This window comes from Solanum tuberosum, unplaced genomic scaffold (genome assembly GCF_000226075.1).
Source record: "Solanum tuberosum cultivar DM 1-3 516 R44 unplaced genomic scaffold, SolTub_3.0 scf00251, whole genome shotgun sequence".
Classification (NCBI taxonomy): domain Eukaryota; kingdom Viridiplantae; phylum Streptophyta; class Magnoliopsida; order Solanales; family Solanaceae; genus Solanum; species Solanum tuberosum.
The window spans coordinates 621562-648996 of NW_006239173.1; the positions used below are offsets into that span (position 1 = coordinate 621562).

Below are 27435 nucleotides of genomic sequence, written 5' to 3' on the forward strand. Positions count from 1 at the left end.
AATAAAATAAAAGATAAAAAGATTTTTTTTAGTAGATGAATATAAAAATGTTGTGACCAATTATATATCATATGATGTGATATTAATTTTTCTAACGTGGATATGATGTGTAATTCATGTCAGAGCATGTGAGAATCACACAATATTAGAAATGCTTAAAATTCTTATTTTAAATGAATTCAAATATCTAATTGAAACTTTGCGGAGTAAAAAAATTCAGTTGATCAATCATTTAAAATAGATGAGGTAAATTAATGAGCTCATATATAATAGGGAAAAGGGTCAAAAATACCCTTAAACTTTAGTTTATTAGTTGACTATACCCCTGCCGTTAAAACGAAGTTAGTTTTGCCCCTGCCGTTACTAATTTCACCATATATACCCCTCATTTGACGGAAAGCCCCAAATGAATTCAAATCGACCCAAATTTTAAAAAAAAAACCCATTTCCCATTTTAAACCCAATGCCCCGACCCATCTATCTTTTAACCCGTATAAACCATTCAATTACTGTTGTATGCATCTGCTTTGCAGCTTTGCTTGTTTGTTTCATTGTTGGACCGCATTTCCAGATTAAAAGACCAAAATGAATTATAGTATAATACTTAAGCTTCACACTCCAAAAATAAGTTACTAAATGAGAATTGGTAAATGGAAATGGGTAAAAGGGAATGGGTTCTATCTCCGCTCTCGGGAAAAATCCGCCTCCGCCGTGAACCACCGTACAAACTCTCCCAAATCACCGGGAAATCCAAAGCCATCGATCACCAAAACAATCACAAAAGATGCAAGAAAATCACATGAGTCATCACTGAAACTGACGAAATCGCACTCCTCAAAACCCTTTCACAATCCCCAAACAACAACGACCTCCGTACCGGAAACTTCACCTATGCGCAGATCACGTATAAACTGAAGAAACTGAAAGAGAAGTACCACAAGTTCGCTAGATCCAAATCCCAAATCAAAACTCCACACGACCGCGAGATTTAAGAAAATTGGGCGAAAGATTTGGGGTCGAAATGCAGCTCTAAGGGAAAGGAATTATTAGTAGTAGAAGAAGAAGATCATGATGAAGATGATATGAATTTGGAGGATTTTTCATTTTTGGTGATGAAATGACGACGGATTTTCAGAGAAATGAGTATTGTATAGAAGGTTAAGGAGATTGGGGAAGAAGAAATTGATGGAGATGAATGAGAAATGGATGGATAAATGGGAACGGGTTATACGAGTTAAAAGATAGAGGGGTCGGGGCATTAGATTTAAAATGGGAAATGGGTCTTTTTTTTGAAATTCGGGTTAATTTGAATTAATTTGGAGCTTTCCGTCAAATGAGGGATATATATGGTGAAATTAGTAACAGCAGGGAAAAAACTAACTTCGTTTTAACGGCAGGGGTATAGTCAACTAATAAACTAAAGTTGAGGGGTATTTTTGACCTTTTTTCCTATATAATATATTAATAAACTCTACGGAAGAGTTCAGAACCAAATATAGAAGTCACCCATATCATTCCACTTGTTTTTTTTAAAACGTATGTATTCAATAATACTACTATTACTAGTACTACTTATAAATATGAGTAGTATTTAATATTTGGCAATACACATACTTTTCACACTTTAAAATTTATCCAAAGGTCTTTTTTTTTATAATTAACTTTCATATAACCAATTACTATGGTAGTAAAGCGATAAGTATTCCTTCTATTTTTAATCAAGAGGTCTCAAAATCGAGTTCTTTTAGGTAAGAAACCATTTTTATTAGAAAATGTTTTATCTCTAATTTAAAAAGCGAATCTAAATTTAGTCGGACTGCGATTTGACTATTGGTTGGGTTTCAAATACGCCCATTTTACTGGTAAGCAGATGAGAGATTCGGAGTAGTTGAGTACCATACTCTCTCCTTATGTAGCTAAGTTTACTCACACTTCCAGCCTCTACAGTCTACACAACCGTTGAGCAAATATCCTTTTCCACTCTTCTTTAGCTCTCCTCTCTCTCTCTCTCTCTTTCTGTTCCCTGTTTCTTTTTCTGCTGATGGAAGAACTCTACTGTCATCTCAGTTAACGACCAAGACTTCATTTTTATTAACTTTCTGTATTCGGGTGGCAAGCTATTCTGGATCTGTTCTTGACCCTTTTTGTTTAAGCTGATTTTAGTGGCTAGAAGGTATATATTCGAGGTAAACAAATCTGGGTCGACGTGTTCTTGAAGTTTCATCTCATGGTTTGACTGCTTTTTTTTTTGCTCCAGTAAGTCATTTGGTGAGTACCCATATATCAGTTTCTTGGTATTTCCCACTGTGTCTTTTGGATTTTATAAGAGTTGTTGAATTTGATGGTGATTTCTGTTCTAATCTTTTGGATCTAATTTCTCTTTTGTTAGTTTGGATTTGCATGTTTGTGTTGATGTTCAATGAGATCTCCTTTGTGACTGTAAAGTGATTCACTTAACTCAAATCTTTCTAAAAGAGTGTAAAGGGTGTCTTGCTTTCTTGATTTTGCTTCCAATGGGGATGTAGGGTACTGTTACTTGTTGATTAGCAGTATATGTCTTTCAGTGAGTCTTCAGTTTACAAATGGAGGATATGTTTACCAGATGTAGAAATTGAGGCTTCTGTGGCTTTGTTTGCAATAGTTTAGATTTTGATTCAGACTCTTGAATTAGTAGGACTGACGACCTTCGTTCCCTTGCTCTCTCTCAGATCTTCGCAGGATGATAAAGAACCCCTTTTGAATTGTTTTTATATCTTTTTGTGCTTAGGAATGGGGATTTGATCTTCTCGTGTTCGTGGTTGTATGAACAAGATTGATGTTAAAGGTTGCGCTTTTGGGTTTTGAATTGGGTACTATTATATTTGACTTTGTTATCTTACAGTCTTACAATTGCAGATTCCAGTAGAATATTGAAAATCAACACAACATGTGAGTGTTCCCATTTGGGACTTCCTTTTGGACATGAATTTGTACCTCTTATCCCCAATCAACCTGTCTGTAAGCGGTTTTGGCTTGTTACTACAAAAATGCTTGAAAGAGAAGTTGCTGCAACCGTGCAAGCAAATTCATGCATTAATGTTAACATCACACACTGACATGAATGCTTTGTCGTTGAATTCAAAGCTCATTGGTGCCTATGCAAGTTGTGGGGATCTAGGTTCTGCTGAGCTTGTGTTCCAAAGAACAACAAACCTGAATATTTTTGCGTTCAATTGGATGATTTCAGCTTTAGCATTCCATGGCTACCCTGAGAAATCCATTGAATACTTCTCTCTTCTTCAACAATCAAGAACTATTCCAAACAAGTACACATTTGCTGTTGTGTTAAAAGCGTGTGTTGGTCTAATGGATCTGAACAAAGGAAAGGAAGTGCAAAGTATGATATATAGAATGGGATTTGAGTCAGAGCTATCGGTTGCCAATGCCTTGATTGATATGTATGGTAAATGTGGCAATACGGAATATGCTCGTTTAGTTTTTAATGTAATGGTCGAGAGAGATATTGTATCCTGGACATCAATGATATATTCATATGCTAACGTGGGGAAAATTGAAGAATCCTTTATTTTGTTTGAAAAAATGAGGTTAGAAGGCATAAAGCCTAATGATTTTACATGGAATGTAATGATCGCTGGATATGCTAGGAGAGGAGACTGTGACACAGCTTTTATGTTACTCTCTAAAATGAGTGAAGAGGGGTTGACTCCAGATTTGGTTACCTGGAATGCAATGGTTTCAGGGTATGTTCAGAGCCACAGATCAACTGAAGCTCTAGCATTATTGCAGGATATGTTGGATGCTGGAGTGAAGCCTAATGAAGTCACGCTCACTGGGCTTCTTCCCGTCTGTGGGTTGATTGACTCTGCGTATACAGGGAAAGAAATTCATGGCTTAGCATATAGATTAGAGCTTTTTGCTAATGTCTTTGTTGCTAGTGCTCTCATTGACATGTACAGTAGATGTGGGAGTGTAGAAGATGCTTGGAATGTTTTCAGTTCTGTTCCTTTCAAGAATGTTGCATCATGGAATGCTATGATAGGTTGTTATGGGAAGCATGGCAGAGTAGAAAATGCAATCAAACTTTTTGAGAAGATGCAGTATGAAGGAGTGCTGCCAAATGAAGTAACCTTAACTTCTCTTCTTTCTGCATGTAGTCATGGTGGTTTAGTTGAGAAGGGTTTGAAGATCTTTTGGTCCATGGAGGAGTCTTATGGCATTAGAGCAAGGAAAGAGCATTATGCTTGTGTTATTGATCTTTTGTGTCGTGTCGGGAGGCTGGAGGAGGCTTACGATATAGTCAAAGATATGGCAATAGAAGTTACAGATTCAATTATTGGTGCTTTCTTCAGTGGCTGTAAGGTCTATGCAAGGAGAGATCTTGCTGAAAAGATGGCTAAGGATATATTGCAGATGGATCTGAAGAAGCCTGAAGGTCTTGTAGCCCTTTCAAACATTTATGCTGCTGAGGGAGAGTGGGAGAATGTTGAGAATGTGAGGAACATGATGAAGCACAAGGGATTCAATAAGATGCCTGGTTCCAGTTGGTTGTAGAGGATAGGAATAGCATGATACACAGAAATAGATCTAGGAATGTGAAGTAACATTGGCTTTTAAACTATTAGATAATGGTAAGAACGTATAAGATATACTTTCTTTGCTTTTTGCAATAGTGTTGAAAATGATTAATCAAGGTCTCACTTCCTTTTCAAAAGAACCTATGTTTTGGGAATGAGAAATGTCGTTTACATGATATAAATATACTTCCGCACTTACCTAAATGATCTGAGTTCTCTGCGTTGTGCCTTTACCCTTCACAAGTTGGAAATCTTGCTTATCTTGATGGTAGTTTCAGCTGCATTGAGTGCAAATCTGAGAATTCTTCATCCATGCCCAAATAAAATAGAGAACCTTTGTTTTTAAAAACAAGTGGATTGGGGCAGTCGTACTTGAATTTCTTCCTTATTTTGTGCTCCTTGGCTCATATTGCCTGAAAAAAGAAGAAATTCTTTGAAAAGTGTACTCTTTCACTTTGAAGTGACCTTTTAGTTTGGTCACCTTAAGTTATGATATTACACTATGAAGTCCAATTTTCGGGATTGAGTTTAGTTTGACCGATTGACTCTGTGAAGTCCACAACTCAATAAGTTAGTATTTTACTGGTTGTTAGGTTTGGTTGTTTCTTTGTTTCATTTTTCTCTCTTTCTTTTCTTGGATGCAATCTTGTCCTCAGAACTAGCTGTACATGTTGTTGTAGTAGTTGTGGAATAAGCTTATACTGTTGAAGTATGTCTCATCTATAAGCTAAAAGCTAAGTTGTTAGAGAAGGCATACTTTTAATTATTTTATTATATCATATCTCAATACGCCCCCTTACGTGCAGGCCTGATTATTTTTCTTGTTCTTGGGCTAAATACGTGAAAATTCCTTACACTATGTTGAAATGTGTGACTATCTCACTGTTAGACTGAACACATTTTTAATTATTTGATCATATTATATCTCAATAAATACACTGAGCAGTTTATTTCAGTGTGTTACTAATTTCGGTTGGAGCCACAAACTGATTAGGACTCTTAAAAACTAATTGGTGTTCTAAATACTTTTGTTGCAAAGTCCAATTCAACTGTCTAACCTTTTATTGTTTTCTCTCAACCTTGTCGTAGTATCTGTTTTGGGAACTGGATTATTCATATGTTTTTCACCCTTGACCAGCGAGTCTTGTTACCCCAGTCCCCAAGAGGTTCGACTTTTTTACACTGATAAAAAAAATAATGTCAAACAACTTTCTTGTCTTCTCTTTCCAAGATAATGCTATGCTGGAATGGACACAAGGATTGTTATAATAGTAGTTTTGGTTTAACTGTGTTGTTTCCTAGAAAGGATGTGGGAGACTGAAGAGAATTTGATTGGATTACTTTCTCTAGGTGTGTATTAATACTTACAAACAGTTACATTAAAATACTTGCATCCAGTTGCTTAGTACAAGTTAAATGAAAGTAAAGCTATTGTACTTCCTCCTCTCTGTAATGAAAAATCTGAATTGGAGGACTTGGATTCCTCTGTCACTTCCTTAAAAATGAGGGTTACAATCTGTACATTCCCCTTTTACTTCCACTCGTGCACCCATTCCTCCTTTCACCCCCATCAAACATTCCTCCACTTGCCTTGTGAACCTGTCCGTGTGTAGATTAAATGTGTTTAACATGGAATGTAAAGTAGCACTAAGTTGATTTCTACACAATGTTATGACCTGTAATATTGGTTATCATAGTTTCTTAAATTTATGCACAAGTAAGGGCCTTGCATATTTGCATTTGCCTACTTTTAAAGCCTTCTGATGATATGATTCTACTGTTGTTTTTATATTCACCTACTTGAGAGTAACTATAGCTGATCTTTTACATAGGGAATTCAGCTATTTTTTCTGAGTAATACTGGTGGAGGCTGCAGGATAGCTGAAATATACTGACTGAAGCTAGACATAGTTGATAGTGCTAAAGAAAAAATACTCTACTTTTCACGGCCTGTGCCTGCAAAAGGATTCTGCTGAAATTACATATCTGCATGCATCTTTATCTGGATTAGGTTTCGACATATCAAATCCTGTTTTTCTTTGTTCCAAATATGGGTTTTGGTAGGTGTGAATTAGTAAAAAAAGAGTGGACAGTTTGTTTCTATAGTAAAATGAGTAGGAACAGGAGGTAATTCTAACTTACCAATCATATATCAACTTCAAACTTTAGCTCATATCAATCAGAGTTACCTGGTAATGGAGGTCTTGACTTCCTTGCATTGTCACATAATTTATGTTCTCTGGGTAGTACATCTTGTTACTTAGACAATTAATGTACGTTTTCTAGCTATGAAAAGAAAAACCATGTGAACCTTTTCTTTGTATCACAGTGGTACCTTTGTGTCTTCTCTGTGGACAGCCAGTTCTCACCTCCCATTCCCATGCTTGTAATCCCCTGCAAATACTTAAAAAGGATAAAAGAGAGATTGTATGATTGTTGATGTGCCCATGATTATTAAGTGTTGTGTGCACTTTTCTATATATGACCTGAACATCCGTCTGTGTAATTGTCTTTTTGAATCATTCCATTGGAAAACATAGTTGATTCATGTCTCCTGATGTTTTATTTAGCAGGTGTTTCTGCTGCTATTTTGCTAAACTCTGGGGTTTTCAAGGCAATGGGTCGAGGTAGAGGAAAGGGTAAGAAATTGACTGTACTTGACCCTGATGATCCAGGAAGTGATGAGGAAGAAAAGATCCCCACACAGAAGAGGAGAGGAAGGCCACAAAAATCACTCAAAGATGACATTGATGAAGAAGCAGTTGAGATGATTGAAGAGGAAGATTCTGAGAGTGAAAAACTTGGAATTCAAAACTTGGAGATAAAAGGTTCTGCAACAGAAAATGGGAAGAAGAGGAGACGGAATACTCGGGTGAAAGAGAAGCATGATTCAGTAAAAGAGGAAAATGGTAATGGAACAAGATCAAGCACTGATGAACCTGCTAGGTCCAATAATGTTTTCCGTCATAGGCGGAAAAACAAGCCTTGCCGTGCTGCAGAAGCTGGTGTTAAGTGCAACTGACGTTTTGGTTCTGCCTATGTGGACTTTGTTCCTGTTACACTGTAAATCGTGCACCTTAATTTCTGTCTTTATGCTCATTTTGGTACTTGCATACATTGGCCTTTTCTTAATCTTTTTGGGAAGGTCCTGAGCTGGTCATACCTCTTGTTATCTTTCAATACTAGTAATTTTGTAATCTTTGACCATTTCTTCTTGAGATCCTCCAAGCTGAAACTTATGATGATTGCTTTGTTCATGTGTAGATCAAATTTCATTTCATATGCAAACTGTTATTCTCTGACTACTCCTATGTTGCTTTTGATTGTTCTTGTCTAGCGACAGGTGAATTTAATCATAGCCCTTGCCCCGAAAGAAAATGAATTTTGCTCCTTTGGGCACTAGGCACTCCCGTGGTTCGTGAGAAGAAAAAAGGATGTTGCATCTGTTCATGATTGACGGATGTCTTGGCATTGCTTTGTTTTCTCTCCATTCCTATCAGCAAGTTCCGACCCAGAATCAAATCCTCCCGATATATCAACCAAGTCTACTGTAAGCCAAAAGGTCCTTCAATGGTTAGGGAAAGCTTTCATATCAATGCCTTTGTTCGTACATTCTTAACTTGATTGGGACTGTAATCTTGAATTAGTGAGGAGACTTCAATTTTATATGACTCATACATGTTGAATTTCCTTCTTTTTTCTTCTTCACGTGTTTACTTTTTTGTATTTTGGCTTCCTTTAGCAAAACCTCATAGAGCACGAATATGAGGCCTAAGAATAACAAGTTAATTGATTTAATACTTCTTCTTGTCTCTGCCATCTGGACATAAGTTTTCCTTTTTATTTATTATTTTATGTTTATGAAGATTGCAGTAGAATGAATTGAAGATAAAATAAACTTGTGAACCATTAATTATCGCAAGAAATAATGTGCATCGTGTTTTCTCCAACGGTAAAAAAGACTAACAAGAAAAAGATAATATAAAAATGCCTATTGCCTGTGTTTTATTCACTGTAATAAAAACAAAAACTACATGGCAAGCTCAAGTTCAATAACAACAACATACCCAATGTAAATTCTAAATCGACACTCAACTTTACATCGGAAAAAGAGATTACATTCATTTTTTCGGCATATCCCTCCATTTCTCTGCTGATCTTCTCCTCTTCATAAATTGCACACTTTTAAAATAAAAATTCTCACACATAAAAATTAACACAAATACAAGTTTGCACCCATAGCCGGAGCTCCTCCAACAACGAAAAAGAGTAAAAGAAAATACAGGTCCTATTTCGTCTTTTTTTCTTTAAAAAGAAGTTTTGGCAAAAATAGAATTTTCACAAAGTAAAATTTGTAACTGAAAATTCGTGACAAGCTCACAGGCCGCTGGTATTAGGGTTTCTGTGATTGGATTGTTCAACAGTTGTGTCCTGACTTATTCACTATTTTCCTACTTCATTGATTTTTTTGATTGGGTCTTAATAAAGTATCGTCCAAACTCGAGAAGAAAGCTTAAATTTTAGTCATATCGTTATGCTTAGTTTTGGTACAGCTTGTTTAATTTTAGTCGTAATATGTTTAAAAACATTTTGATACATTTCACATATCTATAATATAAAACCGTAAGAATAAAGATTCAAGGAATCTTCTTTACTTTCTTGAGTGGGGAAGGGCGGCCAATGTCGCCCAGCCAATGCGCACAGGCCACGTCCAATGCACAATGTGCAGGCCTGGCCTTGGCTGATGCTGCCTACCATTGGCCGACGTCGGTCGGCCGATGCGCACAGGCCATTACACCTTCAACAACCCGTTTCTTAAACGGGACATCATTGAAAATAGTAACTTTTAGAAAATTTCAAGAGGTTATTAAAACACCAATTCTCCCTCTTTTCCATTTAAACATACTTGATCCTCTTAGTGCGCCAACTAAAAGTAAAAAATTCTTGGAAATTGAAATAAATTACTAGTATTATACAATTTGAGCAGAAAATGGAATCGCGTTACAAGTATATTCTTTGGCCAAAAAGATTCACCTACATAGATCACACCAACTAATTAACTTGCAATTCCATCAAACACCTAATATCAGTGATGATAAAACAGCAACGATGCTAATTTGCCCCAGATTGTATTTGGGATTTTAAAAGGTAAAAAGTACTTGCAAAAACAAATCAACGCAATTTAAATACATGTTTTTAAATGATAATATAAAGAACATAAGCTGAATTACAGCTACATCATCAATATTTTCAACACAAATTAAGATATGAATTACAGCCATTTACAATTGAGTATGTACACAGATTAAGCCTTTAACCTGAGAGATTATAAACAAATTAGATCTTGATTACCAAAACAAAACATTTTAAGTGACGGAGTAAAGATGAAAGAAAATACAAAAAGAAAGTAAGTACTATAGGACTGTTGTTCCTGCACAAACCAGTAAGCTGTAGTCACCCCTCCACTACCACTTTTAATAAGATGAGATGCAAGCACCCTAAGCTATGTATGGTCAAAACGAGACATGCAGATCCTTTCAAAACTAAGCCTAATTGGATTGCTTTTCATTTTTTACTTATAAGCCAAAAGTCATAAGTAAGAAATTCTAACTTGTGGCTTCTCATATATTTTTAGCATTTTAGCTTAAACCAAGTACTTATAAGCTATGTTGCTTGGACTCTCCAAAATTCTTGCCGCACCTGTTGTCAGATTCTACAAAATGCACTACTTTTGGAGTATCTAACACGTACATGTAGACATTTTTGAAGAGTCCGTGCAACATAGCTTATAAGCACTTCTTAAATTTACTCAAGAAGTACTTGAGAGCTAGCTCATCAAATTCTTTCAGGGATCTGGCTCAGCACACATTTCTGATAAACTCAAGTGGCACAAGGGAAAATAACTTAAAATATCCACAAATATGACTGAGCACGACCAAGCTAAGCCAACTAAACCACACAAAGTGATAACTAGACACCAGCAGACACCATAGATCTCTTAAAAGTAAAAAGCTCGTGAACTTATCATAGAGTGATACCTGAGAAGTAGAGTACTTACTAAGCATAGAACAATACGAGCCTGCATCATATGTATCTATGAAACCAAACATACAAAACACACAAAAATACTCCGAAAGAAGGTTCTAGCTAATCCATAGTTCATAAACAGAAAATGTCTAAACTAAGACAAAGCACAAGCTATATCATATCTATCTAGATATGGTTCTCTGGTCGCACAGTCATAATAAGAAGTAGCAAACTAGGGCTCTCCAAATCTTCTAGGTGGTGTCTCCTTGCTAGTGATCCAAGATATCTACTCGACCCTTGCCTGAGGATGCAGTAACCAAGATACCTGAATGCAACTCCTATAAAGCTTAGGAAAATCTACCTGGAGTAAGGATGGTAACGGCCACTGCCACTATACCCTCCCCTACTTCCATATAAACCTCCTGATCCACCATAACCAGCACCAGTGCCAGATTCGTAAGCAGCACCAGGGCCAGATTCATAACCAGCACCAGGGCCAGCTCCCCCATAGCCACCATAACCACCTCCACGGCCATATGCTCCTAGCCCACTGCTACTGTATCCCCCACCATAACCACCAGCATACGAGCCAAAACGACTGGAATAACCAAGTGAGGGGTCTCCACGGTAACCACCAAATTCACTACTGCCAAAGTCTCCATATCTACCACCATATCCATAGTCACCATACCTAGATCCAAATGACCTATAAGAAGCAGGGCCAAAACCTCCACTGTCATAACCGCTATATGAATCGGCAAATCCTCCATAACTATCACCATATCCACGCCCCCTAGAATTACTACCATATGCAGGAGCAGAAGCTGGGTTTGAGGGTTTCTTTGGTTCTGCCTTCTTGATCTCAACCTACAACAAAGAAGCAAGTTAACCTAGAAGTTCCACCTGCATAATAGCCTGACAGCTGAGCACTAAAAGATGCATACTCAATGGAGAAACCTACAAACCTATACTCCTTGCATTACATTAAACTACCACATATGCAGCAGCTCCTTATGGCATATAGGTATATGTTAAAAGGAGAAAATTAGGCTGGGGTATGCTATGAAAGCACAATCCTGAGGATCCACTATGTACGCACGACAGTCATGTCCCAGAACATTTGAGATCATGAAGAAATATCCTACAAAACTTACCTGAGTACCCATCATGTCCATCCTATTTCCCTCAGCCAGCAAATTATCAACTACTTCTTCATTGTCAAACACAATAAATCCAAAGCCTCTAGAACGCTTGGACACGTGATCTCGTATGATCTCATACTCTGTTACTTTCCCAAACTTAGAGAAAAAGTTCTTGAATTCATCTGACAATTAATGTACAAGAGACAACAGTTTAAATACTTCAAGCTTAAAGAATACTACTGCAACTGTCAGACAACAGAACTAGTTAGTATAGAACAAAATGGCACAATGTTACCTTCGGTCATGGTAGTTGGAATGCCACCAACAAAAATCTTCCTTGTTTTAAAATCCTTTGAATCAGCAGATCCTTTTGGGATGGTTCTTTTAATCTCAACCTGGAAAAAGAGAACACCACAATTGGCAAGCCACAATCTTTCAAGGACTTATAATAAGATGATTTTCAGCTGAAGCTAAAGAAAACATGTAATACTCAAAACTCTAATAAATAAATGAGACCCACCAACCAAGCTCACAGTCTCACAAGTATATGACTAACTGTGCATATTGCAAGTAATCAATAATGTTTCAATTCAATTCAAATAAATTAACCTGGAAAAATCAATACCACAATTTGCAGGTTCTTATAATAAATATGATTTTTAGCTAAAAGCTTAGAAAATACTCTGATAAATAAATGAAACCCGTCAACCAAGCTCACGAACTCACAACTCACAAGCATAGGAAGTAGTCAACAAAATTCACCATAGTTCTCTAATATTTCAACTCAAATTCGACTACAATTGAACATCAAGGATCTACATAAAGCCATATAAAACTGAAGCTAAACTACTCACTTGTTTGTCATTGATAATATGGTTTTCAGCTATAACAGTGTCTACAACTGTTGGATCCGCAAAAGTGATGAACCCAAAACCTCTGGGTCTACCTGTTTGCCTATCTTTCATAATCACCGAGTCTATTATCTCCCCATACTTCTCAAAGTACTTCACAAATTGTTCTACGCAATTTTCATTAACACCCTCGTCAGCAAATCAAAACCCCACTAGCAAGAAACAGTTAATACATCAAAACAAGTGTTCAAAAACACTAACCTCGCGTCGTCTCTTTCGCTAGACCTCCAATAAAGATTTTTCTGTTCAAGAAAAAACAAAACAACAAAAATCCCTAATCAATACACATCAAACTTCGTATGTAAAACAATAATTTGGGTAATTCACCTACATCTTTTCCTAAAGAGTTCATTATTTATCCAACAAAAAGAGAGAAAAAAAACGAACCCAGGACTAGCGCCATCGCCGAAATCGTTCTTCCTGGAACCCATGGCTAAGATTGGGTATTGCGGATTGGTCAGATCTGAGAGAGTAAACGGAAAGCTAGGGTTCGTGGCTGTGTTTTAATATCAGTTGGAACAACAATTGAAGATTGGTGCTTTATGGTGCTTTATATACAAAGGCTTGGGAGCTTCTAGAAACTTTCTTGCTTTCAATTTTGTTTTGGTTTTCGACAAGTTGTCGGATTAATTTGAATTCATATCAGGCCTATTGAGGCTATCCCTTTGATTAGAGCTTTCAAAAAGGGCTGGTCCAAGTCTCACGGGCCAAGGAATTTAAAGGGCTAGGGCGGATCAGTCCTTCATTTGAAGGGCCTGGAAATATTCAACTCAATCTAATCATAGAAGGGCCGAGGGTTGGGGCGGGTTAGCCATTTTTATTTTATTTTTCTTTTTAAACTTATAATTCCATAACATCAAGTAAAATAAGAAGATTTTTAAATTAAATATGACAAACAATGGTGTTGTTTCAATAACACTAGCAAAAGATCTAGTGTAATTAACATGTATCTCGTACACCAAATACGCGAGCGAGATAAGAGAATGACAAGCAAGATGGGAGGAAGGCGAAGGAGCGATATTTGTTTATGTATCTCAAATGCATGTGAATCTACTTGAATAGAGTTATCTAGAACAAATTAATCTAATTTTGAGTCTATATATTCCGAGATACATGTATCTGGACATACCAAAATCTAGTAAGATTCATAATATTACAACATAGTGTGTACTTAGGGGTCGTTTGATTACTGTATAAGATACATCTTATTCGTGTATAAAAAGTTACATTAGCTTTACTATGTTTGAGAGAAGTTTTGTAATTTGTATTAGGTATAAAAGTCAACATAACGTATACCATGTTTGGTTGGTAAGAATTTAAATGTTGTATAAAAGTTATTCATGTATTAATTTATACTGTGTTTGGTTGCATTTTTTGTAGTCCTACATAATTAACACCAACATAACTTATGAGGGAATCTATGTATAAAGTTATGCAGGGTAGATGGGTATTAGTTATACATGTATTAAAATGATAAATTACATGTTTACCCTATTAATTTTAATCTTTTTTAATTGGAAACTTTATTGTTTTCCTATCTACGTTTGTTATTTTTATTTCTTTTAATATATAGACCATTTTCATTTCTTTTTATATAGGGAAAAAGGTCTAAAATATATTCGAACTTTGATCGAAATTGCTGTAACAATACCGAACTTTGGAAAGGACCTTTTACCCCATGCACTATTTAATAGTGTATTTTAAAGGTATATATGAGAAATGACCAGGAGGTCTACTATAAATGCAGAAAATATAAGCAACCCTTTCCAAACTTAAAACCCTCATTCTCATCTCTCAACCGAATTAGGCGATTCGAAGTGCGGGAGCTTCATATTTTCGGTGGCTTCGTTGTAGAGTGTTCGAAAGTTGTTGGGTGCACGTAGTTTGAGGTAATTTCGCGATAAACCTGACTGTTGTACCCTTTTTTGAGCTTTTATTTTTGGCATTCTTGTTTTGGTCATATCTCAGTCATTTTAGCTCGGTTTTGGATGATTCGAAGTCCCACATGTTGGGAATTGTCGTTGTCGTAGAGTGTTCAAGGAGTGCTGGGCACTTTTTGATTCTCGTTAATTCCGAGTTTAGACTGTTGTTGTTTTCTTTTAAGTTAATTAAAGTGTGATTTTCTTGCTTGTTGATTTTTGTTGTGTTTTGAGCCTCAAATTGTGTTCCATTTTGAAACACAAGTTCGGGGTACTGTTTTGGGTCTCTTGACGGAGTCAAATTAGAACAGTTCGGTGCGGGTTCCACGATTTTCGTTGTGACTCCAAAATTTACTCGTCTTTGTTTGTTGTGATTTTGGTGTCTAAACGACCGTACTAACGTTGTGATCCTATATTCGATAGAGTGGCAACGTTCAAGGGTCGTTCGGGAAGGAAAAGCTCCGGCAAAGTAATTTGGAGCGCGCGCGGTCGGTCTTAAGGTAGGCTACGGCTTCCTTTCTTTTAGATTGAGCTTAATTGTGCAAAAGTATGTCGATTGGAGTGAATGGGGGTGGGTACCAATTTTCTACTTTACTTTAATTAGATACCTTATGTTAGGATCGATTGGTCATATTTCGGGTGTAGTATCATGTTAACCGGTTTAGTAGAGTTGCATGTTTATGTGCTAAATGTTATTGTATGCTTCTATGCTATGTGTTGTATGCCTTGTTTATCCTTAACCGTAAGCATGATATCCTTAGTCTAGGTTAGGCTAGCATTGCCTTAGACTTATGACCCGTGTGGGCTGGATAGCCTTGAATTTCTGCCGACGTCGTTCGGATGACTTAGCTCCTTGTAGACTGGAGTAGCAGACTTGAGTCTGATAGTTTGAGCCTTAGATTAGGCGTTATCGTTGCTTGTTACACTTCTGTATCTTCTCCCTCTAGTTCCGACGCGTTCTCGAAGGTTTGGTGCATCACTAAAGGTGTGGGATTGAGATAGTATAGGCTTGGAGCCTTTTTTGTGATTTCTTAGAGTGGACTGCGCTCCATGGTGGCTGTTGTTGGATTGGATCCTATTAGAGATACCATCACCCCAGGGTCGTTCTTTCTAGCTGGGCTGAGAGAGTATCGCTGGCTGGGTAGACTCGGTGATATCGGCGATCGCCCCCTGGCCTCTCTTTCTAGCTGGGTTGGGAGTGTGCTGCTGGCTGGGTGTCCCCGAGTCGCTCTTTCTAGCTGAGTTGGAAGCTGACTGCATGGTAGGACGACTCGTGATATCTACCTCACTCACGGGTCCCTCTTTCTAGCTGGGCTGGGAGTGGACTGTTTGGTTGGGTGCCCCCTTGGGTCACTTTTTCTAGCTGGGCTAAGAGTGCACTGCTGGCTGGGTGGAATTTGATGGATTATCTTGGTTACTTGGGGCTGGGAGCCTGGTTTTCTTCTTTCTCATTAGACTTAGTTATTCTGTGTACCTGTCGGGCTTATGGGGGGTCCGTTTCAGGGTTTTTATTTAAAATTGCGCACGAGTGTACCTTCTGGGCTTATGGGGGGTCCAGTTAGGTTTAGTTTAGTTGTACTTAGTTTATTCCTGGTATGCTCGTGTGCTCTCTTTTCATATCCGTTTTGACCTTTCTGTGTCTAGATTCTATCATTTCTTATTGTTTTTACCCTTTTTGCTCAGCAGGCCTGTGGTGCCTACTGAGTACATGTTGTTTTGGTACTCATGCTACACTCTGCATCTACTTCGTGATGCAGGTCCAGCCTTCTTTTGCATCTGTGATTCGAAGACGAAGGCGAGCACTTGGCGTTTTGGGTTTGTCTTGTCTCCTTCTTTTGTTTTAGCTAGTCTTGTTGCCTTTGAGACACGTTTTGTTGTGGTCCACTTTTGGGACTTGTACCCTTTATTAGATAGCTCTGTACTAGTGACTTCTAGGTTCTGGAGAGATTTCTGTATATATTTATTTTGGTTTGCTTCCGCCTTGTTGTCCTTGTTTAGATTATTGTTTTTGCTAGTTTCTGCTCTTTCACTCATTGCTTGATGTTCTGGGTTACGAGTTGGTTTACCTACTGGTAGGGCATAGTAGGTGCCATTATGACTCGAGAAATCGGGTCGTGACAATATGTGTCCATGTGGACATCATAAATATTGCATCATTATAAATAGTAATGTGTCCACGTGGGCACATATATACCTTTAAAATACACTATTAAATAGTGCAAGAGGGTAAAAGGTCCTCCATAAAGTTTGGTATCATAACAACAATTTCGGCCAAAGTTGGAGTATTTTCCAGACCCTTTTCCCTTTTATATACTTACAGTTTTTATTTATTTATGCAAATATAAATATTTTTTTAATATTAGAAATTTGATTGTATATTTTTTTACGGTACATATGCTAATCAAATATTAGCATTATATATTATTCAATATATTTTGCATTCTATTAGCATGTATTATTTTGTAAATAATATATATTAATAATTTACAACAAGTTTAATATTCAATAGTTAATAATTCATGTATTGTAATCTCTAAATAACTAAATAATACCTACATAACTAATATCTCCATAGCTAATACCCGCATAACTAAATCATGCATAACTAATACTTGCATAACTAAATCATGCATAACTAATACCTTAATAACTCTAACCAATAACCAAACAACCGTTTAAGTAATTAGATTATATATTAGTGAGATTATTGTAAGTTACCCTTAAATAAAAAGTTTTGTCCAATGGGCCGACCCCGACCTGGCCCCGATCAAGCCTCAAGGACAAAGGGCTTATATGGGTCGGACTTATAAGTCCTAGTTTTAAATGGGCTTGACAAATCCTATCTCAACCCTATCCCAATAACGGTTTGGATTGGGTCAGCCCCATGGGCTAAGTCCGTTTTGACGGCTCTACTTTTGATTAAGAATTTTTTCATATTTAGGGGTCGATATCAATTTAAATTTTGCCTGATTGGTTTGAAATCGAAATTTCTGATTAATGAACGAGAAGACACATTCACTGTGCTACATATTTTAGTGGTTTCATTTAATTTTTATTATAGTGTCAATGATTTTTTATTTATTTAAAAATGATTGAACTGAGAGTTTGAATTGGCTTTAAAAGTAGTTTTTTTAAGTCAAAAATAAAAAGTAGGGGAGATCTATTTTTAGTTTTTGACTTATTTTAAACGTCATTTTTACATTGACAAACACTTCATAATTTATTTTAAGTCATTTTTTTACTTATTTTAAGTTATTTTTTATGTTTACCAAACACTTTCAGAAATCAAAAACTGACTTAAAAGTAGGTTGGACCAACTTTTAAGACAATCCTAACACCTTCTAAATCGATTTTTATATTTTTAAAAATAAAATTGAAGGTTACAATATAAATTTAAATAATTAAGATGAACAATTTATTTTATAGAAATATCAAAAAATTCTTGAACCGAATATATATATATATATATATATATACTTTGGCCTTGAGGTGAATTTTATTTAAACGAAATTTAATATCAAATTCAACATTGACAACATAAATACTCAACACTGATTTAGTTTTTATGATTATCTAAACTTTACGTTTTAGCATAGCAGCAAAAGTCATGTTCAATTCATAGTGTTAGTTGTAGACTACTTGAAATCTCTATGCTGAATTACATGAAATAAAACACTTGCTTGATAGAATGGTGATCATATACAACTAGAACAAACTATCTTGTTATCAAAGGATGCTAAAATAGACAAACTTAATCAACAAACTCAATTAAAGATTTCAATTTAAATCTAATACAATTTTAGCAGCCTTTTCATAATAACACCTAGTAAATCATGTGATTATAATAAAAATAATAGGCATATTTCATTTGATATTATAAATCCAAAAAGAATATTTTATGTTATTGAGATTTTTGGATATGTAGTTATATCAAACTTTATCGATTGTGACGGACGTTAGATGACGTTTTAAAAAATAAAAAATAATCAAACTATATAGAAATCGGGGGAAAAAATCTCCTTCTCTCATTGCCTTTTTTAGTTTTTTCATATATTTTGCTTTGTGTATTTCTAACAATTGTATATTTACTCTATCTTTTTTGCTCTCCCTTTCTCTATACAAAGTGTTTTTTTTGTATTTTTTGTGTGTTTGTATTAATGGTATATTTTTCTTTCTCTCCTTTTTCTTCTCACTTTCTTCTATTTGTAGTTTTTTCATATATTTTGCTTTGTTTGTTGGAATGTACCAAGTATCAACTATATATTTGCTCTCTTTTTTTCTCTTTCTATAGCCTTTTTTCTTGTATTTTATTTTGTGTGTTTGTCTCAATTATATATCTTTGCTCTCTTTTCCCTTCTCTCTAGCCTTTTTTCTTGTATTTAGTTTTGTATTTATATCAATTGTATATTCTCTCTCTCTCCATCTCTTTATGTTGCATATTCTGCGCTGTGTGATTATATATTTTCTCCCTTTTAAGTCTTTTTTTTTCCTTCGTCTTTTTGATACACATTTTTAATACAAGAATAAATGAACGCAAGTGATACAAGAGCGAATGATTACAAATTATACAAGAACGAATAAATATAAGTGGTACAAAAAAATTGAATACAAGTGATACTAAAGAGATTAAATACAAATGATACAAGAGTGAATGAATACAAGTGATATATACCAGAGGGAGAGAGGTGGAAGCATAGTATACAACCTAAATGCATGCATGAATACAACAAATACATTCGCATGATTCCTAAAAAATAAGTAAATTGAATACAAGTGATATATACAAGAGGGAGAGAGGTGTAAGCATAGTATACAACCTAAATGCACGCATGAATACAACAAATACATTCACATGATTCCTAAAAAATAAGTAAATACAAAGAGAGGTAAAAATACAAAATACATAAAGAAAGGGAGGTGAAAATATAAAATACAATAAAGAAGAGGTAAAAATACAAAATACAAAGTGGATTGATAAAAATATAAAATACAAAATATAAAGAGGGATATAGGGAAAAATACAAAATACACTGAGGGAGATAAAGGGAGGTGGGTTGTGGCTCCAGCAGGGTAGCCTCCATGAATCTCATGACTGCAGCCAAGTCATCCACCGAGCAACCGCCAGTGATCGGTGGCTCACCATAATCATTTTACTCTCTACTTAGTTCATTTTCCTCCACTTCTTCCTTTAGAGCCAACCATCTTCACCCGGAGAGAGGATTTAAAAGGAGCATCTATGTCAATCTCCAAGTGGGTACCCCAACTCGCCCGCATAGTGTCGACACCATACCCGGGAGAAAAGGGAGATTTTTGTTGCTCTAATAGAAGTCCTTTCACTCCGACTCGTTAATGCCTCGTATGGTGTAGGATACCACCAAAGATCGAGGGTAGGTCACATCACTGAGGTTTTCCGATGGATGGATCCTCCAAGACACCGAGTTCATCCACCTCCTAGCATCGAATATGAAGTAAGTGCTAGTGATGCCCTCAGTACTGAAATTGACTCGTGAACTCTTCCTCAATCAGTGTGTCCCTCAACCACTTCATGAGCATCTATTCTCCCTCTTTTCCATTTAAAGATCCTTGATCCTCCTAGTGCGCCAAACTAAAAGTAAAAAAATAATTGGAAATTGAAATAAATTACTATTATACAATTTGAGCCGAAGATGGAATCGTGTTACCAGTATTCTTGGGGCAAAAAGACACACCTACATAGATCACACCAACTAATTAACTTGTAATTCCATCAAACGCCTAATATCAGTGATGATAAAAGACCAACTAAAACAGCTACAATGCTAATTAGCCCCAGATTGTATTTGAGACTTTGAAAGGTAAAAGTACTTCCAAAAACAAATCAACACAATTTAAATACATCTTCACATTTTAAATGATAATATAAAGAACATGAGCTGAATTACAGGTACATCATCAACATATTCAACACAAATTAAAATATGAATTACAGCCATTTACAAAGATTATAAAAAAATTAGATCTTGATTACCAAAAGAAAATAATTTAAGTGACGGAATAAAGATAAAGAAAATACAAAAAGAAAGTAAGTACTATAGGACTGTTGTTCCTGCACAAACCAGTAAGCTGTACGCGCACCCCTCCACTCCCACTTCTAATAAGATATAAGATGCAGGCACCCTAAGCTATGAATGGTTGAAACGAGACATGCAGATCCTTTCAAAACTAAGCCTGATTGGATTGCTTTTCGTTTATTACTTTTAAGCCAAAAGTCATAAGAAATTCTGACTTATGGCTTTTCATTTATTTTTAGCATTTTAGCTTAAACCAAGTGCTTATGCTATGTTGCTTGGACTCTCCAAAATTCTTGCCGCACCCGTGTCAAATTCAACAAAATGCACTACTTTTGGAGTATCTGGCACGTACATGTTGACATTGACATTTTTGAAGAGTCCGTGCAACCTAGCTTATAAGCACTTCTTAAATTTACTCAAGAAGTACTTGAGAGCTAGCTTAAGAGCCTTAAAATAAATCAATATAAACAGGTTCTAAAACAAAGTAACAGTCAGACCAACAATCTACTGTTTTAGGTAAATGGCTTCATCAAATTCTTTCAGGGATCTGGCTCAGCACACATTTCTGATAAACTTAAGTGGCACAAAAGGAAATAACTTAAAATATCCACAACTATGATTGAGCACGACCAAGCTAAGCCCACTAACCCACACAAAGTGATAACTAGACACCAGCAGACACCATAGATCTCTTAAAAGTAAAAAGCTCGTGAACTTATCATAGAGTGATACCTGAGAAGTAGAGTACTTACTAAGTATAGAACAATACGAGCCAGCATCATATGTATCTATGAAACCAAACTTACAAGAAACACAAAAGAACTCCAAAAGAAGGTTCTAGCTAATCCATAGTTCATAAAGAGAGAAAATATCTAAACTAAGACAAAGCACAAGCTATATCATATCTATCTAGATATGGTTCTCTGGTCGCACAGTCGTAATAAGAAGTAGCAAACTAGGGCTCTCCAAATCTTCTAGGTGGTGTCTCCTTTGCTAGTGATCCAAGATATCTACTCAACCCTTGCCTGAGGATGCAGTAACCAAGATACCTGAATGCAACTCCTACAAAGCTTAGGAAAATCTACCTGGAGTAAGGATGGTAACGGCCACTGCCACTATACCCTCCCCTACTTCCATATAAACCTCCTGATCCACCATAACCAGCACCAGTGCCAGATTCGTAAGCAGCACCAGGGCCAGATTCATAACCAGCACCAGGGCCAGATTCATAACCAGCACCAGGGCCAGATTCATAACCAGCACCAGGGCCAGATTCATAACCAGCACCAGGGCCAGATTCATAACCAGCACCAGGGCCAGATTCATAACCAGCACCAGGGCCAGATTCATAACCAGCACCAGGGCCAGATTCATAACCAGCACCAGGGCCAGATTCATAACCAGCACCAGGGCCAGATTCATAACCAGCACCAGGGCCAGATTCATAACCAGCACCAGGGCCAGATTCATAACCAGCACCAGGGCCAGATTCATAACCAGCACCAGGGCCAGATTCATAACCAGCACCAGGGCCAGATTCATAACCAGCACCAGGGCCAGATTCATAACCAGCACCAGGGCCAGATTCATAACCAGCACCAGGGCCAGATTCATAACCAGCACCAGGGCCAGATTCATAACCAGCACCAGGGCCAGATTCATAACCAGCACCAGGGCCAGATTCATAACCAGCACCAGGGCCAGATTCATAACCAGCACCAGGGCCAGATTCATAACCAGCACCAGGGCCAGATTCATAACCAGCACCAGGGCCAGATTCATAACCAGCACCAGGGCCAGCTCCCCCATAACCACCATAACCACCTCCACGGCCATATGCTCCTAGCCCACTGCTACTGTATCCCCCACCATAACCACCAGCATACGAGCCAAAACGACTGGAATAACCAAGTGAGGGGTCTCCACGGTAACCACCAAATTCACTACTGCCAAAGTCTCCATATCTACCACCATATCCATAGTCACCATACCTAGATCCAAATGACCTATAAGAAGCAGGGCCAAAACCTCCACTGTCATAACCGCTATATGAATCGGCAAATCCTCCATAACTATCACCATATCCACGCCCCCTAGAATTACTACCATATGCAGGAGCAGAAGCTGGGTTTGAGGGTTTCTTTGGTTCTGCCTTCTTGATCTCAACCTACAACAAAGAAGCAAGTTAACCTAGAAGTTCCACCTGCATAATAGCCTGACAGCTGAGCACTAAAAGATGCATACTCAATGGAGAAACCTACAAACCTATACTCCTTGCATTACATTAAACTACCACATATGCAGCAGCTCCTTATGGCATATAGGTATATGTTAAAAGGAGAAAATTAGGCTGGGGTATGCTATGAAAGCACAATCCTGAGGATCCACTATGTACGCACGACAGTCATGTCCCAGAACATTTGAGATCATGAAGAAATATCCTACAAAACTTACCTGAGTACCCATCATGTCCATCCTATTTCCCTCAGCCAGCAAATTATCAACTACTTCTTCATTGTCAAACACAATAAATCCAAAGCCTCTAGAACGCTTGGACACGTGATCTCGTATGATCTCATACTCTGTTACTTTCCCAAACTTAGAGAAAAAGTTCTTGAATTCATCTGACAATTAATGTACAAGAGACAACAGTTTAAATACTTCAAGCTTAAAGAATACTACTGCAACTGTCAGACAACAGAACTAGTTAGTATAGAACAAAATGGCACAATGTTACCTTCGGTCATGGTAGTTGGAATGCCACCAACAAAAATCTTCCTTGTTTTAAAATCCTTTGAATCAGCAGATCCTTTTGGGATGGTTCTTTTAATCTCAACCTGGAAAAAGAGAACACCACAATTGGCAAGCCACAATCTTTCAAGGACTTATAATAAGATGATTTTCAGCTGAAGCTAAAGAAAACATGTAATACTCAAAACACTAATAAATAATTGAGACCCACCAACCAAGCTCACAGTCTCACAAGTATATGACTAACTGTGCATATTGCAAGTAATCAATAATGTTTCAATTCAATTCAAATACATTAAGCTGGAAAAATCAATACCACAATTTGCAGGTGCTTTTAATAAATATGATTTTCAGCTAAAGCTTAGAAAATCAGTAAAACTTAGAACTCTGATAAATAAATGAAACCCCTCAACCAAGCTCACGAACTCACAACTCACAAGCATATGTCTGCTAACTACAGTACTTTTACATATTGCAAGTAGTCAACAAAATTCACCATAGTTCTCTAATATTTCAACTCAAATTCGACTACAATTGAACATCAAGAAGGAGCTACATAAAGAACTGAAGCTAAACTACTCACTTGTACAACTAATTAGTACTTATATAACAAAAAATTAGCAGAATAAGATCAAAAGTTCGATTTCAAAGTATAAAACTGAAGCTAAACTACTCACTTGTTTGTCATTGATAATATGGTTTTCAGCTATAACAGTGTCTACAACTGTTGGATCCGCAAAAGTGATGAACCCAAAACCTCTGGGTCTACCTGTTTGCCTATCTTTCATAATCACCGAGTCTATTATCTCCCCATACTTCTCAAAGTACTTCACAAATTGTTCTACGCAATTTTCATTAACACCCTCGTCAGCAAATCAAAACCCCACTAGCAAGAAACAGTTAATACATCAAAACAAGTGTTCAAAAACACTAACCTCGCGTCGTCTCTTTCGCTACACCTCCAATAAAGATTTTTCTGTTTAAGAAAAAAACAAAACAACAAAAATCCCTAATCAATACACATCAAACTTCGTATGTAAAACAATAATTTGGGGAATTCATCTACATCTTTTCCTAAAGAGCTCATTATTTATCCAACAAAAAGAGAAAGAAAGAAAAAACGAACCCAGGACTAGCGCCATCGCCGAAATCGTTCTTCCTGGAACCCATGGAAGAGATTGGGTATTGCAGAATGGTCAGATCTGAGAAAAAATGTAAACGTAAAGCTAGGGTTCGTGGCTGTGTATATTTAATATCAGTTGGAACAACAATGGAAGATTGGGGCTTTATGGTGCAATATATACAAAGGCTAGGGTATGGAGCTTCTAGAAACTTTCTTGCTTTCAATTTTGTTTTGGTTTCCCATGTATGATATCCGCTTTGGAATCGGATTAATTTGAATTCATATCATATTGGCTAGGCCTATTTGATGTTATATACTTTTGATTTAAAAAAAACTTCATAGGGCCGATATCAATTTAACTTTTGTGTGATTGGTATGAAATCGAAATTTATGATTAATGACGAGAAGACACATTCACTTCATTACATATTTTAATGGTTTCATTTAATTTTTATTATGGTGTCAATGATTTTTTATTAACAAAATGATTGAACTAAATCAATTTTTATATTTTAAAAAATAAAATTGAAGGTTACAATATAAATTTATAAATATGCTAAATAATTAAGATGAACAATTTATTTTATAGAAATATCAAAAAATTCTTGAACCGAATATATATATATATACAATTTGAGTGAATTTTATTTAAACGAAATTTAATATCAAATTCAACGTTGACAACAGAAATACTCAACACTAATTTATTTTTTATGATTATCTAAACATTAAGTTTTTGCATAGCTGCAAAAGTCATATTCAATTCATAATGTTAGTTGTAGATTACTTGAAATCTCTATAATGAACTACATGAAATGAAACACTTGCTTGATAGAATAGTGATCACATACAACTATAACAAACTATCTTGTTATCAAAGGATGCTAAAATAGACAAACTTACTTAATCAACTAACTCAATTATAGATTTCAATTTAAATCTAATACAATTTTAGTAACCTTTTCATAATAACTCCTAGTACATCATATGATTATGATGAAAATAATAGGCATATTGCATTTGATATTATAAATCAAAAATATATATTTTATCTTATTGAGATTTTTGGATATTTAGTTATATTAAATTTTATCGATTGTGATGGAGATGACGTTTTAAAAAATAAAAAATAATCAGGGAAAAAAATCTCCTTCTCTCATTGCCTTTTTTTGTATTTTTTTGTGTATTTGTATTAACTAGTGTACTTATTCGTGCTTCGCGCAAAATTAAATATATATTTTTAAATAATTGATGTCGTTCATTGACTATCTTCAATAAGAAGTGTATAAAAAATAATACAAATCAAGTCATGGTATTGATGTTGTCTATTCAGAAAAAATTGTTAGAAAGATATTTTCAAACTTTACTTTCCGCTTAACATTGTCGATAAAAAGAAGAAAAACATAAAAAGTATCTTAAGAAAACAAATTAAGTTGATTATATAACATTACATCAGAGGTTATACTTTGCAATAGAAAATAAAAGAATTGAAACACATAATATAAAATAAAATATATATTTATAAGAAGTCATGATGTCATTAGTAATTTGATGTGTTACTTATCTACTCAGTTATATAAAAATTAGGGAAAAGGGTCAAAAATACCCCTCAACTTTGTTTTATTGGTTAACTTTGCCCTTACCGTTAAAATGAAGTTAGTTTTACCCCTACCGTTATTAATTTCACCATATATACCTCTTATTTGACGGAAAGCCCCAAATTGACCCAAATTACCCAAAAAGAATTAAAAAAAACATTCCCTATTTTTAACCCAATTGCCCCGACCCCTCTCGTCTGGTTTTTGGTGGAATTTCACATTTTCACCTGCTTTAAGCCTAAAGACCTCACTACCTCCTCTCCATCATCTGCTTCTTCTTCTTCTACATCATTTTCATTGATTCGTCGTCATTTTCTCACATCAAAATCACACTCTTTTCTCATCGTTCAACAAATCACACACTCTCTCTCTCGCACCGACATTCCTTACAATTCATTATTTTATCAAATCATCATTCTTAGGGTTTATGAACGAACGATTGAGTTGAATTGGTACTTGAATTTCACGGTTTCAAATAAGAAGTTAGATCTTAATCTTTGATAATTCTAAAGTAGAGTGAAGCAAATATGGATGTTGATTCATGGAGTGCTCGACTGCTCGTTAATCTTTCGCTTCCAGGCGCTATCAATCTACTTTTCAGTCTCGATCTGATAAGTTTCCCTTTGTGTGTTAGAAGTATTGGGATTTTTTCAATTATAGATTGGATTTTTATGTGATTTATGTTGTTAATTTTGGTGTATGAATGAAATGGGAGAATGTTGAGGCGGAAATGTTAATGGGTTTTGAGGAACTAGACGTGGATGATGATATAAGAAAGTTCTCTTGCTACTTTTGTAGACATTGATGGGTTTTGATAGGACTGCTGACTTGGAGGGGGTAGAGTAGTGGGAGATCGAGGTGGTGGTTTCGGTGTGACGGTGCCACGGTGGTGTAGGAGATCTCGAAGAGGATGGTGGCTTTGGTGGTGGTTTAAGTAGAGGGGGAAAACAAAATTTATTTGGGTAAAAGAAATGGGTTATATCATTAATTGGGTCGGGTCTGGTTAAAATTTGGATAATTTAAATAAAATTGGGTAATTTGGGACTTTTCGTCAAATGAGGGGTATATATGGTGAAATTAGTAACGGTAGGGGTAAAAATAACTTCATTTTAACGGTAAGGGCAAAGTCAACCAATAAAACAAAGTTGAGGGGTATTTTTGACCCTTTTCCCTGAAAATTATAATAGAGTGATAAATTTTTATTTTTTTTAGAGTACATGAAGTGTGAAATTGTAAAAAGGTCTACCAAGAGTTTGATCAATGTTTGTCCCTAACATATGCTCTCCCTTTCTCTATACATAGCTTTTTTTTGTATTTTTTGTGTATTTGTATTAACTAGT

The 27435-nt window shown here is 36.0% G+C and overlaps 4 protein-coding genes across 7 annotated transcripts; 2 read left to right on the plus strand and 2 right to left on the minus strand.

Moving 5' to 3' along the window:
* Window positions 1-1851: 1851 nt before the first annotated feature.
* LOC102604651 (uncharacterized) lies at window positions 1852-7854 on the plus strand. 2 transcript variants are annotated; one of them, XM_006357603.2, is made up of 3 exons: window positions 1852-2186; window positions 5664-5740; window positions 7148-7792. In XM_006357603.2, the coding sequence occupies exons 2-3, from the start codon at window positions 5692-5694 to the stop codon at window positions 7594-7596; spliced, it is 498 nt and encodes a 165-aa protein (XP_006357665.1). In that variant the 5' UTR covers window positions 1852-2186; window positions 5664-5691; the 3' UTR covers window positions 7597-7792. The 2 variants fall into 2 exon arrangements, with proteins under 2 accessions (XP_006357665.1, XP_006357667.1); XM_006357605.2 differs by lacking the exon at window positions 5664-5740 and having other exon boundaries at window positions 1853-2186; window positions 7148-7854.
* Window positions 2856-8249, plus strand: LOC102604107 (pentatricopeptide repeat-containing protein At5g59600-like). 2 transcript variants are annotated; one of them, XM_006357601.2, is made up of 3 exons: window positions 2856-4628; window positions 7145-7637; window positions 7912-8249. In XM_006357601.2, exon 1 carries the CDS (start codon window positions 2962-2964, stop codon window positions 4549-4551), a length of 1590 nt encoding a protein of 529 aa, XP_006357663.1. In that variant the 5' UTR covers window positions 2856-2961; the 3' UTR covers window positions 4552-4628; window positions 7145-7637; window positions 7912-8249. The 2 variants fall into 2 exon arrangements, with proteins under 2 accessions (XP_006357663.1, XP_015169005.1); XM_015313519.1 differs by having other exon boundaries at window positions 7918-8249.
* Window positions 8250-10570: 2321 nt separating this feature from the next.
* On the minus strand, window positions 10571-13195 carry LOC102605795 (heterogeneous nuclear ribonucleoprotein 1-like). Of its 2 annotated transcripts, none has more exons than XM_006357607.2 (6): window positions 13042-13195; window positions 12856-12896; window positions 12598-12761; window positions 12039-12138; window positions 11756-11925; window positions 10571-11468 (listed from the first exon to the last, which is right to left on the minus strand). In XM_006357607.2, the coding sequence occupies exons 1-6, from the start codon at window positions 13083-13085 to the stop codon at window positions 10959-10961; spliced, it is 1029 nt and encodes a 342-aa protein (XP_006357669.1). In that variant the 5' UTR covers window positions 13086-13195; the 3' UTR covers window positions 10571-10958. The 2 variants fall into 2 exon arrangements, with proteins under 2 accessions (XP_006357669.1, XP_015168998.1); XM_015313512.1 differs by having other exon boundaries at window positions 12994-13195.
* An 8116-nt stretch (window positions 13196-21311) lies between these two features.
* On the minus strand, window positions 21312-24655 carry LOC102605451 (heterogeneous nuclear ribonucleoprotein A1-like). Its single transcript, XM_006357606.2, has 6 exons — window positions 24501-24655; window positions 24310-24350; window positions 24052-24215; window positions 23361-23460; window positions 23078-23247; window positions 21312-22790 (listed from the first exon to the last, which is right to left on the minus strand). The coding sequence occupies exons 1-6, from the start codon at window positions 24542-24544 to the stop codon at window positions 21705-21707; spliced, it is 1605 nt and encodes a 534-aa protein (XP_006357668.1). The 5' UTR covers window positions 24545-24655; the 3' UTR covers window positions 21312-21704.
* Window positions 24656-27435: the final 2780 nt, after the last annotated feature.